The sequence below is a fragment of the Phaethon lepturus genome, unplaced genomic scaffold (genome assembly GCF_000687285.1).
Source record: "Phaethon lepturus isolate BGI_N335 unplaced genomic scaffold, ASM68728v1 Scaffold53139, whole genome shotgun sequence".
In the NCBI taxonomy this organism is placed as follows: domain Eukaryota; kingdom Metazoa; phylum Chordata; class Aves; order Phaethontiformes; family Phaethontidae; genus Phaethon; species Phaethon lepturus.
The window spans coordinates 20,378-36,816 of NW_010565102.1; the positions used below are offsets into that span (position 1 = coordinate 20,378).

Sequence of the window (16,439 nt, forward strand, 5' to 3'; positions counted from 1 at the left end):
AACCTATTTGTAATGTCAATGTATCCTTCCTGAGGAGAACTTCCCCCGCTGGCCCAGATAGGTGGATTTCATGTTTGATTTAAAAAAAAAAAAAAAAAACAAACCTGCAAAACAAAACCAGACAACAACCTTCCAAGATTGGCTTTAAGGTGCTGCATTTTGATCTCCATGTGTAGTTACTGCTTGTCACAGCTATGGATGAAATCCCATTCAGAGTTCAGCTGTTTGTCTTGCCCCACAAAACTCTGTTGAAAGTAAACTTCCACAAATGTTATTTGTAACAAATAGTAGTAATTGACTGTGATTTCATCAAGAAACTTGTAATGAGATTGTTTAGTGTGTTTTACTACACGTGTTTTGTTAATAGGTCAGTTGTGTAAATTCTTCCTTTACCAACCGCAAATGAATTTGGTTCTACTTTTCCAAAGCAATGTTTCCCAAACCCTCTTTGATCTTTCTGCTGAAAAAGGCCTCTTTAAATACATCACAGAACTGTAGATTAACTCAAAACTGTTTAAAAGTTTCTCAAGTGTCATTTGATGTTTCTTTTCAAAGTGTAGAAAAATATTTAAATGTAGTCTTGGCAGGATAAAAATTATCTACTCAATACATTCTAGAATGTAAATCTTTGTAAAAATTACTTCAATCTTTTCCTGTATAGAAACAAATTTCAGTTGTGAAATCCAAAGATGAATAAAGCTGTATAAAGGGAAGGTTCTTAAATTGCATTTATTAAAACTTAAGCGTGTTTCACCATTCTTCACATACGGCTTCAGAGAGGGCAGATGCTGCGTTCACTCTTCATGAGGGTTTGCAGCCCCAGAGCTGTACCAGTGTCAGATGAGCAGCATTCTAGATTTCTGGCTGTGGGTGTAAGTAACTGAAGAAAGGGGGTAGAAACACCAGGTGAATGTGCAACTGCTGCAAGTGATTTATTGTACGCTTGGGGCTCAGTTGCATTTTAGAGGTCCAGGGTTTGTGTGATAAAACATACCGTAGCATGCTCTGACTCAGATTTAAGCCTCTACCTGGAGTGTTAAATTATAAACCAACACAGGCAATGACAGGAAGACTTGCTCAGGTAAGATGTTACTTAAATGTTACAGCCCCACCTGTGACTCTCCTAACACTTCAGTCTCATTCCTGCAAGCAATCACATTGTAAAAAGAGCTATCAGAATATTACAAAACTGAGCCTAGAGATGTGTATCAGACTGTTCTGAACATGGCTCAGTGTGGCAAGCTCCTGGGCTTTGATGGGGCTCTTCTGTAAATGAATGTCTAGGTACGGGTTCACTTACTCCCATTGATCAGCTGCCTTTTTTTTTTTTTTTAATTAAATTAGTACAATCAGATGAGCCATGTATTGGCTAAAGACCCTGTCCCAGATAAACAGCCCAGGAATGGAAGAGAACAATTTGAGTGTTCCCTATGCTGCATTAGTTTATCTTATCTTCATTAAAACTGTTAGGAAGGAATGCACCCTCCCCTTTCCTTTAGGCTGAGTACACAAAGACATCTAAGCTTCACAGTTGGATTTTATTTAAAAAAATACCAGAGAGCCCAGTTACTTTCAAATAGAGATAATTAAGCCATTTTAGAGAAGACCTTTAGAGACCATTTATTACACTGCCCTTCAGTGATTGCCCTTCAGTGATTGAAGGGATTGTGGAAGGCACTGAAAGCAACTCATCCTTCTATCTGCTTGCTGAGAGTTCCTCCAGCTTCAAGGTGTGACTGTGCCTGTCAAGAACTTCCCTGAGGCAGTCACACGGTCCTTGCTTCCTGGGTCTCTTTTTCCTTCCATCATACTCGGTGGTCTTCTGAGAAGTTTTCTGCTAGAGTGTTCCAGCTGACCCAGTGTACAGCAGGACAAAACTCTTGCCTTTCTGCTACCCAGGTGCTTGTTTCCACAAAAGATGTCTGCTATATGCTTAAAGAGTATTACTGGGGTTAGGGGAAAGGTAGAGAAGGTGGCTGTTTCACTAATACAGTGTACCTGAAGAAAACAAAAAGAATGGGTCTGGACTTGCCTTTTACCAAGGAATAGTCAGTCCTCTGAACTCATTTATAGAAGAGCTTTTCTTGTTCAGACTATGGAGAACAAAAGGTTCTCATTTGCCAAAAGACAGAACTAAGTATTGTAACTACATAGAGAAACATAAGACTCTGGAAGGCTTCTTGTTTGGGCAAGCTAGAGAAGCAGGTAGAAGGGGGAAATCTGGAAGCTTATAAATAGGTGATGCAAGTGAGCATCATAACCTGATAAGAGCAGGCACTCATGTAACATAGGCCTAATACAGTCAAAGGCCTTCGGAAAATGTGCACACGTAACTTCATCTACCTTGCTTTCACACTGAATGCAGCAAAAAACCTAAAGACTAGAAAACACAGATGTCATAGCAGTCTGAGGAAAAAAAAAATGTGCTAAATAGCACAAAGATGAAAGAAAAACATGTAAAGATAAACATGTAAAGCTTTAACAACAATAAAGAGTAATAGCTCCATGGATGGATGCAAACAGCTAAAGGTGCCCTTCAGAAGCAGAATTCAGCTGAGAGCCCAATGGCAAGGACAGAAGATAGTAGAGGCAGCGACCGCGAAGCTGAAGAATCCTATCCAGAGCCCACAAAACACAGGACAGCGCATGAACAGAGCCCTTGCTCTGAAACTACCTGGTTACATGGCTGCAGAGGTCGGCAAACAGAACAAGGGGATGGCAAGGTGGCATTTTTTTAAATGGAAGAGGCTAAAGAGGCTTTTGCTATGAGGGGAGGGAACTGGAAAGCAGGAAAAGAGTGGAAAAGAACCATTTCAAAAAAATTTGTAGGTTCTATGAAGCTAGATATGCCCATATAGTAAAAAAGCAGTACAGTTTTAATTCTTACAGTAAGATGTTAAAATCAAGTGTCTTTCTGTTTTTTGCGTTTTTTTCTAATGCTAACGTTAATACCAAGTAAGTGGTTTAAAAATAGGATAGCTTCTTTGTGACAAAGCTTCTTTACATTATCTCTGAGGCCCTAATAGATAGAAGAATGGCTTATACGTAATGGCAGCACACGGACTAGAAACACCATCAGGCAGTATTAACTGGATGAATTTGAATCCCTCTAGATCTGGAAACAGAGAAGGTATACACTTGCAGTAAATGCTGTTTCTAGATTAGCATGCTATTAAAACAAAATAAAAAAAATCAGGTCTTCCCTAATGTGGGGATTGCCACATTACACTTCATTGTGCAGTCTCCACCTGCCCACAGTTTTACTCTCCTTCAGGAAGCTCATCTCACGAGGAAAAGCCAATGAACATACATCCAAGTATAAAAAGATCTTCCTTCACAACGTAGACAAAGCTTAATGTACTGTCCTATCACCAGTTATGTATTTCAGCATCTATTTCTCTCATCTAAGAAGAATTTCATTTCATGAGTAATTCTTCCTGAAGCAAAGTAGTTTTGGTACATTTTTGGAGCAGGATGCTTTACTATGCCAAGGATTTATTTTATTCCTTTTACACCCTCTGATTTTACTGTATAGTAGCAAGAGGATGGAGGGAGATGAGGAGCAAAAACTACCCTTAAAGTCCTCACACTTCCAGTGTGGCATGACACAACTCCAGATGATTGTTCCAGTTGTGATGTTCGGCTGACCATCAATCTCATTAGCAGTTGATTTGCCCAGGTTATTCCAAGTGCTGGAGAGACTCTGTTATCCACTACACTATAAAGAAAGCATTACAGATGTCTGCATGTATGAATTCAGTATAAAATATCTTCACTTTTGTTGTAACAAAATTACACCTGAAGAAATGATCAACTGTTTCTATATTTACTGTTGTTTGCTGTATTTAAAACTACAGGTCTTCAGACATTATAGGGTATAGTCACAAAATTATATGCTAGGTTCTGTCTATAACAAGGTAACAACTGGAAGACGAGTGCTTCTATACAGAGTAATTCAGTCATTCTTCCAACTACAGCCATGGTGAATACCTGCCTCTGTTTTGACAGGTCCCCTCATGCGATCGGAAAATAGCAGTAGAAAAATGGCTGAACTTCAAGTATTTGAAGTAACTCTTGGCCCTGGATTCCATTTGAAGGTATATTTAGAAATGTTGGGTAGAAACAACACTGCGGATGTATTACTCTCAACCCGAAGTTTAAAACAATTTATTTTTTTTCCTGGAAAAGGTACTGTCACTCCAGTGAAAGAATTACAAGATAGCCAGGGGAAAAAAACCAACCAAACTGAACCTTATCCTCATTCTGTGCCAGTTTCTGAATTTGAGGACATAACTAACTCCAGACAAAAACACATTTATGTAGCACCTAGCTTATCTAGTAAGTCAAAATTACAGTTAGGATTCAAACAACAAATACGTATGTTTGAATTCTGTTAATATCTTGGTGTCAAAAGATACTATTTTTTTTTTCCTAAGCAACTAACAAAACCAACCCATAAGGTTTGGTTGCTGGGTTTTTTTGAGCAGACAGAAAATGCACTCTTATATTAGAGACAAGAAGAAATGCAAAAATACTCTCGTGTAAGCAAGTACACCAGCCATTAACTCCAGAGAATTTTTCCCCTAACTTGCTGATTAGGGATTACCACATAAGTGTATATGACCATTTCTTCCACTTTCCAGCACATTAGTTATTGCTGATCTCCAGCAAATACAGCATCACTGGATAAATGCACTCCTGCTCTTAACACACCCTGGTAGTATATACTGGAGTTATAAAAAAAAAAAAAAAAAAAAAAAAAAAAAAAGTGGTTAAATGCTGCTATGTACCACTACTTTGTTACATTTCTGTTGTGGATGACTTGACTTACCTACAACCACACTGAGCAGCTTCCAAATCACTCACTACATCAGTTACCTAAAGCAGAAAACCAACATTTGAAGTTGACCTGTGGTTACACATTTGTTTTTAGCAAACAGAAGGGCAGGGAAGGGAATGAAGCTAAGAAAATCCAAGTTATTGGATCACATACTAAGCCAAGTTAGAAAACCCTTATTCTTTCAAGGCAAACTAGAAGGGATTTGTTTACCAATATCTTTGTTTACAGTGCTACAACTATTTAGCTAGGTACAGTTTATATGAATTTAACTACTACTAGATGCTAAGTTTGTTTAAAAAAAAAAAAAAGCAAACAAAAAACTCACACAGAAAACTGTTCCGATGCTGTATCTGTAGACAAAAGGTACTGAAGCCCAAATCTCCAAAAGGTGTCCTCTTCTCAATGATTTCACTACCTTTGAAGGCCTGCTTAATGGAGCAGTTTGCCTTTGACTACAACCTAGAAACACCCCACCTCTTGACTCCTTCTATTGTGTTTTAGTGTCATGATTCTTCCACACAAGTTCTTCAGAAGGTACAGCAAATTAAGTTACAGGTACTTCTCTGAATATAATGGTACAGAATGGATTACTTCACAGCCATAATCTTCCTCTACGTTATTACATTCACAGTTTATTACTGTAACTACATAATTGATGCAATGAGTCACCTTTCATTAGAATACAGTCTTGAAGGACCCTTCATTAGAGAAGGGTCAGACTGTTGTCATTCAGCGTCAGGCAGTGACCTCATCTCTTGTGAGCCAGCACCAACATAAAACTCCCGTCATGGGAAGGCAGATCTAAGCAGCTCTCTTAAATCGCTCTTTCCTCTCATGCTGAACTGTCCCAAGGTAGAGACCGGATACATCTAGATGTGTCCTACCGTTAAATCAGATCTTCTTTTGCCTGCTAGATGGGCCCTCAAAACCCTCAGGAAAAAGGCAGACAGCCCCCAGAAGCTAGCCAAGGTACTTGACTCCATTGGTTGGCTTCATAGAGTAAATGCTGAAATGCACAAACCTTTGCTTAATGAAGAGCAAAATCCAAACCATGCTTCCCAAAGAGAACAAACTGTCTCTACTAATACCAAAATTTGGGAAGCAGTTAAAGGAAATCTCAGTTTTCCTTAAAAGCTAGCTGACCCTATGAAAGATTATGTAAGAAAAAGTTGGTTAAAAAAACATGAGTAACTCAAGGCTGCAATCCTACTGAATCTTAATGGGAATCTTACTGAAATAAAAACACTGTGCGTGCCTGAAAGCTATTCAAATTACTGCTATCTACAAATTCCAATACACTCCCTTCCAGTTACGGTGGTAAATGTAAGGTTTTACACACTGCCCATTCTGTAGTTCCAGAACTCCTCCTAGGGAACAGAAACAAATCCAAAAAAATAACAGTTGACTTGATGTTTCTAGAGTATCTTTCTTCCTGATATAAAATTCTTCTTCTTTGTGACTTCTCAAGTTCAACTTTTCTCCCTACCACTTTTCTTCTGCTGCAAGAAGGAAACCTCAGGGTTGAGTACTTATGCATTTGATGGCAGGGCCTTCCGGAGAGGAAGCCTCCCAGCAGTGACCTGCCTGCACATCTACTTACCCCTTTCTCAAGCCACATTCTAAGTGTGAATGCTTCATCTCCAGCATTCACATGCTCCTTTGATTTGTCGTTAGACTCAGAGCAGCAGCATGCCACTTCTACAGGATAGAAGTAGTATCTTGTCTAGTTTTCTCAAAATAATCTTTTTTACTAGTATCATTGTGGCCTTTTTTTTGGTGCAGCTCACGTCAGCTTGCATGCATTCTAATGCTTTTGTAATCTCAGCAGTTACCCAAAAATGCTGAGCTTCATAAAAATGCAGCATAGTCCCTGGTGTTTCACTGTCTCCTGTATATGTGGAATGTAACTGTGCATGCAGAGTTCCCAAAGCAATCCTGCTGGCGATGGCATTTGAAGCTAGCGTTAGGAAAGAACTCTGTTATTTCAGTTTGATGCTCTGTGAGGTTGCTAATACATATCTATTTTTGTTAGTTTTAATGGACAACCTCTGAAAATATTCACAGCCTATAAGATTAAACGGTATTCTTAAACTCTGAGAAGTTAAAATTTACTAGTTTAAAAGTACACCAGTTTAAGAAAACTTCCGTTTCCATTAGTCATTAATACTCAGTTGACAGTCAAAGACAACACCAAGAAATCTGCCTACACAGATTTCCTCCCTGCCCCAGCCATTTATTAAAATGAGAAGCAATTTTGATGACATACCTGATTAATGCACATTATTGGAGTCCTGAATCTAGTGCTTAAACTGTGAAGCTGTGCTCCAAATGTCTGCAAATACCGAGCCTTCATAACAGAATCTGAAACTCCAAATTCACATCGAAACAAAGCAGCAATAGAGTCTATGACCACCAACCGCACCATGCCTCTTGTGAGCAGCAGGGAAATCCTTTTAGTAATGCAGTTGTGGAAGGTATCCTGCCACAAAATACAGACAGACAGCATCAAAACAGCTCAAATAACTCTATTTGTAAAATCAAGGTAGTAACTACAGATAGCATCGCTGAAACACAAGCTGATGGAGTTTCAAATCATGAAGTGAGTTTGTGGATCTTTAAGCCTCACCAGTAACCATTTTTTGCAAATGTTTTGTGGTTTTATCTTAAGAAAAAAATAAAGAGACCAAACTGCAATGTACAGTTATCTGCAGCTCTGACTTAAATCAGTTATGTACTGACATTTCGAAACCTCAAGAATGCAATACTACAATCCTGAACCATTCCTATTTTGCAGGAGTGGTTCTCACTGAAACACTGCAGACTCGAGACAAGCATTAAATATTCAAAACAGAAGTGAGAGACTATGCTGCTGTTCCACTAATGACATATTGACAATAAAATACATAACTGCTACATCAAATCCATGTTGATAAAGGGTCTTATGAAAGTTTTACTAATTGAATATTTTGAAGTCACCAAACATTTCAATTGCAGAAAGTTTAACTAATGAATATTTTGTACGGTGCAACTTCTATAACATAAGAATAAATTATATTAGTCAGATGAAAGGCCCTTGTAGCCCAGTATCTTGTCTTTAACAGTGTGGTCTGCAGCAGCTGAGTAGAAAGGAGAACAAGCTCACAGTGATAACCTCAGCTTCTGGCCATCAGAAATTTCAATGTTGGCAAAAAAAGGAATAATGTGAGAGTGACAGTTGTTCTGATTGGTGCCACTCTTTACATGTAAATAGAGGTTCACAGCTAAGAGTTTAAATGCATCCAAAATTACATATAATATCTTCCAGCATTCCACAGCTTTTAAAACTAAATTGTAATTCTCAAGTCTCTGAATTACAGTAAGATTTATTCTACTAAGAGAGCTAATTTTTACAAAAGAAATAATATTATATCTGCTTAAGTTGCAGTTTAACAGCTCTGGTGTTATATTGCAAGTTACTCAGGATATACACCACCTTTTGTATATATATTTATATCCTGTCTCCAAACTCAACGAAGATCTCCCTAGAAGCTGCAGTAAAACTAGTAGCAATAAGCCCACTACATTTTAATAAATGACTTACAAAACCCGACTACATGATTCATTCTAAAAATATTAATATTTATCTTTGAATATCTTTCACAACTGAACACTGTAATACTTTTCTAACAGCAAATTACAGAGATTAAATCGTATTAATCACAGATCTTAGTTCTCTTGTAGCCTTTTGAAGGGTCTCCTACATAAAAAAACCCCTGTGGTTACTTGCTTATGGTATAATAATTGCATATTCGTTATTAGTGCTACTACTTACTAGGTCTGCTGCATGCTCAACAAAAATACTGTTTCCAAATTTGATCTTCTGTATGATTTCAGCTGGAACATCTGCACGCAGCTTATGTTGTTGATCTATGAGTTGTTGCAAACGTTTACTTGGGAACACATCTTCTGTACAAATGTAGACGGCTCCTATAGTCAAGGAAACCACCTCTGTTATTACAACAGGCTCTTACACACACCGTTTTCCTAATGGCACAAAAATAAAATAATGCATTCTGCACTTAAAAGCTAGATATATGTACCTGGAAATTCACATTACTTTCTTTTGCAGCCGTATTGAGTGAATGATGAACAACAACAAAACCCCACTCCTATGACTTTTCTATAGCTGCTTTTTTTGGTGCCCGCTGACACAACTGTATTTTTGTCCTCTCCACTAGGTGACACTCATTGTGCACAGCTGCAGCACACCTGACCACCTACCTTGGGTGATTACAATCATAATTTATTCAACACACAAGTAGTACAATACTGCATAGTTTGCCTGTTTTGGTCAGAAATCCAAAACACAGCACTACACTACTAAGAAAATTAACTATCCCAGCCAAAATCAGTACAGCTACTATTTTGACTGATCTCATTCTCTATTTTCAAGTTTCTTGTTTTTAAATTTACATATGGAGGGGTATTTAGAGACACAATTTGTAAATTGTTTAAAGAGGACCACTCATCCAACCTCGGTCCAATTAACTCTTCCTGAAAAAGGTAGATTAGATGAAAAGCTTATACTTCTATCACAATACTGTAAGTGACGTCTATATATTTTTACTGTGGATTCTGGATAACAAGTATGCATTATGCAGAGAAATGTCGGGGAAAGAAAACAGAAATACATGCAATATTTTCTGTATTAAAAAATTGTTACTGTTATTGCAGAACTAGCCAGAATTACCAGCTAACACTTACAGGGTTACATCTAAGGATTAAGTCCACTCACTAAAGTGGTTGGAGCTGCTAACAAAGCTTGGCAGCTGATGGGCTTGGCAACACGAGACATCCTTAACATTTCTACCCCAATGGTCCATCCCTACACTGGCTCTCCAAGGAGCAGGAAGTCCCATTTCCAGATGCAACTTCCAAATCATCTATATATTCCACTGAAAAAAGTATGAAACTATATCCAATAGCTGACATGGAAAGATCTCAGGAATGGATGAAGTAAAAAGTAATGGTTACTTTATCAATTTGTTGCTGGTAGACACCTGTATAACAGGGTATTGAATTCTGAGAATCTTCTATAAAAGAGAAAGATGAGCCTAAGCCTAATTTTCTTCAGGACTAAACTTGCATCTACAGCTTAACTCTCCCCGATCCCACCATAAATTCTTACATAAATCACCCTACTTCACATGTGAAACATTAAAAAAAAAAAAATTTCCAATACACAGCCTTATTTTTAAATACTCAGAAAGCTATCAGCTAAACAAAAAAATTTACCCATGCCCACTAATTAAAAAATTCACCTTTGACAGGTGAGAATTAAAGACCTTCCTCAACTATTAACACATTGAAAAATACATCATCATCATCCACACCTTCCAAAAGGGGAAATAAGATGTTTCCATAATTTCTATTTCCATTCTACCTAATAACAGGTTCAAATTATACTTTGGCATGTTTTTACTTTCCTTGGCCCTGGCAACCAATAGCCTTTATCACTAGAACATTCAGCCTCCATTCTTAATTCCCCAATTTCATTACATATATACTTATGTCAGAGATAACTGAGGGTTGTCAGCAGTTCACAACATTTCACAGTGAATGAGGACTACATTAAAGCACTAGTGATCAAAGCAGTCATGATCTGATCACGATTCCTGAACTAAAACATATAAAAAACTAAGAAGTTGAACCATGAATATTTTCTGTACATTTCCCACTCTTTTCCCAGCATTTGAGTGGATGGAACTCTGAATTTTAAACTGTGGGCATAAATGCTGTCTTTAGTAATTACAACAACTGAAGTCATACACAATACCTGTAGACACAAAGGAGCACACATACAAATTTCCATCAGCAAAGAATCTGGGACAGCTGACCCCAACTAACCAGAGGGATATTCCAGACCATATGACATCATGCTCAGCATATAAAGCTGGGGGAAGGAGTTACTCTGCTGTAAAGCTTTTTTGACACCAGTTATATCTACTACAGCAGATATTGTATTCTGAGTACCTAATTGGTCCATTTGTGATTTCTCCAAAGAAAGTATTTTTTTTCTTTAAGTGTTGCTCATTTCACAAACCAATAATGTAACGTTCATCTTGAACTCTAAGAAAGTTAAGCCACATGAAATATATCAGATGACCTTTGCCTTGGCTTAAAATTTGAGTTTCACAGTACAATGAGAACAGCACTCTCTCCTACTAGACCTTCAGCAAGCCTCTTCAGCTTTTTCTGTGCTCTTCAGTTTGAGGCACAATGAAGCATTTAATTAATGAGAATACATACCTGTGTATTAAAAATACAGGAGGTGCTTCATAGCAAAGTTACAATGGCTAGAAGAGACTGACAAATAACTAAACTCAATATTAAAGATTTATGCCTAATAATGAGGCAAAAGCACTTAATAGTCACATATCTTTAAAGTGAATTGTCATAACAAATAAAAAAAGGAGACTAGTACAACACAAACAGAAAAGCCTATGGTATTGTGCTGTTTACAGTTTATTAGGAAGCTGTCAACACTGGCAGCAAGTCAAGAGTCAGGGTAGTTACCACTTTTGAGAAAGAAGCTGGGAGACACTCTTAAGAAGTCAGTCATCCTCAGTGATCATATAAGCATATTTCCTCACTGGTCTGTAACAACCAAGCAGAAACCAGCTATTTCATCAAATCCCAGTGCTTTACTGTCTTTTTAGGCTGATAAAAGTGCTATGCTGGTTGTTGACCAAGACCACCCCAAAAACAACCAACCAAAAATAAAACAAACACTAAAAAACTCCACTGTCAAAGGAGGACAAATTTTGAGTCCTATGAACATAATCTACCATCCATCAAACCAGCTTGTTATCAAGAATCAGTAGCAAACAGTTTTTTCTAATTCAGAATTCTAATATGGATATGGATTTGTCATATTATGTTCGTATGTATCACTTATGAATATAGGCATATAAAATAAATTCAGTCAACATGTGATTGACCATAACTGACATTCTTAGAATGACAGAAAGATAACTTTGAGGCAAAGGATGCCCTAATTTCTTTGTTTGCTGCCAACCTCCTAGCACTGAGCATCGTAAACAAGATTAGCACTAAGTTAAATGAAGTAAGCACACAATAAATCTAAATCTATACTGTCTAGTCCACTTATGAGAAGGGAAGATTCTAGCACATTAAAAAAAAAAAACCAAACCACCCACCATAATTTAAATCATTAGCAAAATTTTAGCACCGAGATTTACCTTCTATCAGTAGTACTAGACTTCTGCAATAGTTACCAAGCATTGTTGTTCTCCTCAAATTTCCTAAAGAATAAAACTCCTCATACTTAACATAAGCTTTTAAATCCTGTATTTCTCATAGGAGACTCAACATAACCCTTATTTATAGATTGCAGAGAAATCAAGTTTCATTTTCTAAGTGCTCTGCAAACAATATTGGCTGCTATGACTGTATGCAGTGTAACATAAGGCAAGATACCACACTGAGCGTAAAGAACTGCAAGAGTTAGGATTCCACCACTCTCTTAGCAATCCAACCTCTGCAGCAGGATATTTCAGCCTTCTATACCTTCAAGACCCTCAAAAGTTCTGTCCTCTTAGCAGTTCCGAAATGCTTTGGTTCTCTCACAGAAGCACTGATACGACAGCCATTCTATTCTATCTTCCATTAAACACTTAGGACTGGGTTGATGAGGAACACAGACACGACAAAACAATCATAACAGCACTAAGTGTTAGGTGCGTAAGAAACAAGAACAATCTTCAAACACACATAATGAAAAGTCTTGCCATTCTGTAGCCCTACAAGGAAGATTGTGTTCTTGTACGAGAGACAAGAGTGCCATTAGGTTGTTGGGCACCTTCTGTACTCCATTCTGGTTTGTTCCTTTCTTTCAACATAAATAGGGAAAAATTCTGGAGCATGAATGAAAATATATTTGCGTTCAAACTATTAGCAGCAGTTGGCAGCAACACACAAAGGAATCGAACAACTTATTATTTGCTTCTGCTCTGATTAATGATGTAACTTAAAGCAAAGTAACGTAAGCCACAAGCTAATCACTGCCCTTTAAGCAAGATCTTCACTTGGACATTCCATGTTTTTTCCACATAGGTGGATATAGTACAAGAAATAATTAAGTTTCCCACAACAAACCACTGAGCTGCCAAATTAAACCCAGTGCTGCATGGAAAGAGGAGCAAGATGACAGCCAAAACACACCTAAGGCTGACTACCAGGACACTGAACTCTCAGAAGTGACAGAAGTTTCCTCCCTTTCTAATACATTTCTAAGACTCCCTTTTCTTTGAGTATTATAATATAATACTCAACATATTAGAAGTCAGATTCACATGATGGACGTTTAAAAAAAAAACTACCCTCAAATCAAAGCATAAACTTACATACTTTGCCAAAACCAGGAAAATGGCAGGTACAAAACAACGCTAACTTTCTTCAATTATATTTCCATCAATTTTACTCTGTAAATGACTTTCATTATTGTTATCAAACTACATATTCTTCAAAATTTGAAACCCCCAACTAGGGAATATATACCATATGTTGGAGATGTTTGTGGGAAATTATCTGACAAGTTGTTTTGCTGTGGTTGTTACCTGAGGTTATGACAGCAATGCTTTTCATATGTTGTTTGCATGTGGGTCTAGTTTAACCATCAGTGGCAGGCAGGTAAACAGCAGCAGCAAGGCATCTGCACAGTGTGCTTTTCTCTCTATAAAGATGCATTACTAACTAGCTTGCTACTAATGGTATTATAGGAGGGCAAGACATGTGCATCTACTTCAATACACTGATGATGTTCTTAAAGACAGTATATTCCTCCAAATAGCAAATTAATCAATATTTACATTCCAGTACTTACCAGACTCTAATCCACCATATTGGTAAGGATATTGCACACAAAGGCACAGCTGTAAACTAATCTGAGTCTTCCCAGCAGAACTTTCCCCAGCAAGTTCTGTGATTCCCACTAAAGGAATGCCACCTTTTAACAAGTTATCTAGTACTGAACATCCTAGGCTTAGCTTCTGGTGTTGGGAGGTGAGATGATCTTTATCTTGGTAGAGCTGAAGTGCTGCAGGGTTTTGGATTTTTTTTAATGATTAAAAAGAAAAAAAAGAAAGTTTCATTTAGTATCTTTCTAGCACACAATGATACAAAACAGAGGCTGCATACCAGGTTTATACCTACAAGAGATGCTTGCTTTGTTGATGGGAGATTTTTCTAGTTCAGCCTGGTCTTCCCCACCTCCCTTTCACCACAGGGCCTACTAACTGAATGCCTGTTCGAAAATAGATAGTCTACACTGAGTCCTTTCTTCCTCTCAAACTTTTTTCTTATCTCTGCCTCTATGGAAAGCTACAGTCTGGGAAATTATTGACAGCAAGGTTCAAGCACAGCAATTATGGAAATGGAAAGCTATAGCAGACTATGAAACAGCATAGCAGGCATGTGGCCAATGCCTGAAGATATATGCAAATCACAAGAAAATAAATTTTAAGTACAGAGCTGTCATGAAGCATTTGTTCAGGAGGAGCTATTAGGTCCTGCTTGGCTTGGAATGAGGTGTTTATATACTATATAAACTGATTTGATAAGTTTTTCAACTACTTTTAGTACAAAAGGAAAATAGTGAGAGAGGTGGGGGAGGAAAGAGGAAGGGAGAGAGAAAGAAAGAAAAAGGAAATCTTTTGTTCCTCTAATCAAGTTTTTCAGACTGGAGAATCATTTTGTCCTGTTTCAAGCAGGCTTGATCCTGAAGAATGACACCCATCCACTTCGATCTACCTTCATGGTCTCAGAGGTGCTGTCCTTAGGAGAGTTAAATAATTCACTACAGCAAAACTAAAACACTTGCCTTTTAATTTTCAGAATCACATTACTGTGTCAATGAGGAGCCAAAACCATATTTTCTCCCAGTGACAGTATTTTAAGATCTAAATAGAACACTTTTATCATATTGACTATATTACCTGTGAGCATACTGTTTCTCCTCAGCATGTGAGAGACTGTTTTCAGTAAGCACTGTATGTCTGCACTGGATAGCTTCATCAATCTTTGCAAGTCTGCTCCAGAAAGATTTAAAATCTCTTTTATTGATTTTATGTCAGCTGAAATTAGAAGAATTTTAAAAAATACTTTTGGCTGGATTACAGTCTTATGCATGAAAGTAAAAGTTTTCCCACTTTCTACTACTCATTTACTTAAAGTTTATCTACTCCGCATTCTTGTAAGCTGGGCAGGAAATGTACTTGAATGTATCAATGCATGCCATAAAATTGTTTGGAAAATGATTATTGGAGCATGGGCAAAAGCCATCACTTATAATTACTGAAAAAACTTGCTTATGAAATACTTAATTACAGGTCCAAATCATTAGTATACATCTATATGCTTATACCCACGAACACACAATTATGTAGAGGAAGACTCTATGGTGACAGATCTATTAGTGAGACACTGGCAAGTTAAGTTACCTTTCTTAAGGGCAGCAATTACTTTAGGGTTCAAGTCAAACTGGTCCCAATCCATTTCCTGATACAGCACCAGGATGAACAATTATCTGTTATTAAAGTAGCTTTTATCAGATATACGTGCAACAAAAAAATAGGTATCATTCATTGTCAAAAGTTTGTAGAATTTTTTGTTTTTTTAGCAATATATTTATCAATTATCTTAGCCAAGTAACAATGACACAGCACATGGCAGAGGTCTTCTCAGATGGCTGTTTACATATAACCTATTAAAGAGTTCAATTAATAATACTGCTGTTAAGAACTACTAGTAATTTTAATTGCTTCGAATTCTGCATAGTGGATCTTCTGGATTGAATCTCGCAAATACGTTGGACAAATATATCCTGACACTCTTTACATGAGCTTTTCATTTTCAAACAGAAAAAAGGTCTCATGCATGTGCAATATGGGATGATCCAACACTATTCATACATCAAATAGTCAAACGTATTAAGTAAAAGCAAATTTAGTATCAAAACATTAAAATCAGTTTGTTTCTTATAACAACATTAAGCACTCTTTTTAATATCTTGAACTAAAATATAATAATTTAGCTCTATAGCTACCTAGAAGAGTACTGTGGGGTTTGCTACTATTCAGATCATCTTTATGAGGGACTACAGCAAACACATAAACGTTGTAGAAGAATATATGACTTAATGAACAATCCCTTTTTTAACATGGGGGAGGAGAGGTTGCCATGGAGCCCGGTAACAGAACAAAGGGCGAATAGTTACTTTTAAGGAACGCAACATTTGACAAGAGTTGTAAGTCGAAACTTACTGAAATTAATCATGATTACGACGACCTTTGACTGCAAGGACTCCAAACCATTTTGTACACAGCACTCGCAGGGAGCCACTTCCCTGCAGACACTGTTGGAGGCACTGGGAAGAGAGGGAAGTCACCGGGAGCGAACTACTGGCAAGCCAGGCGGGTCCCACGGACGAGGCACCGACACAGCCCGCCCTGGCGCAGAAAAAAGTGAGCGGCAACACCCCTCCACGGCCCGTTAGTCAGAGGGGAGCACGGTGAGGGACGGCTGAAGGAGGAGCACACCA

General features: G+C 37.6%; 1 protein-coding gene across 1 annotated transcript; it reads right to left on the bottom strand.

Annotated features, from left to right (window-relative positions):
* Positions 1-3,495: 3,495 nt before the first annotated feature.
* XRCC3 (X-ray repair complementing defective repair in Chinese hamster cells 3) lies at positions 3,496-15,404 on the bottom strand. The gene is made up of 7 exons (XM_010295066.1): positions 15,340-15,404; positions 14,836-14,973; positions 13,725-13,937; positions 8,652-8,806; positions 7,107-7,319; positions 4,832-4,878; positions 3,496-3,718 (listed from the first exon to the last, which is right to left on the bottom strand). Exons 1-7 carry the CDS (start codon positions 15,392-15,394, stop codon positions 3,496-3,498), a joined length of 1,044 nt encoding a protein of 347 aa, XP_010293368.1. The 5' UTR covers positions 15,395-15,404.
* Between the last annotated feature and the right edge of the window lie 1,035 nt (positions 15,405-16,439).

Coding starts and splice junctions, on each gene's coding strand:
- XRCC3 (XM_010295066.1), bottom strand. CDS start 15,394: ATGGATTGGGACCAGTTTGACTTGAACCCTAAAGTAATTGCTGCCCTT. Junction 13,938..14,835: donor GAGAAACAGTATGCTCACAG/GTAATATAGTCA, acceptor AAAACCCTGCAG/CACTTCAGCTCTACCAAGAT. Junction 3,719..4,831: donor GCTGCTCAGTGTGGTTGTAG/GTAAGTCAAGTC, acceptor CTTTCTTTATAG/TGTAGTGGATAACAGAGTCT.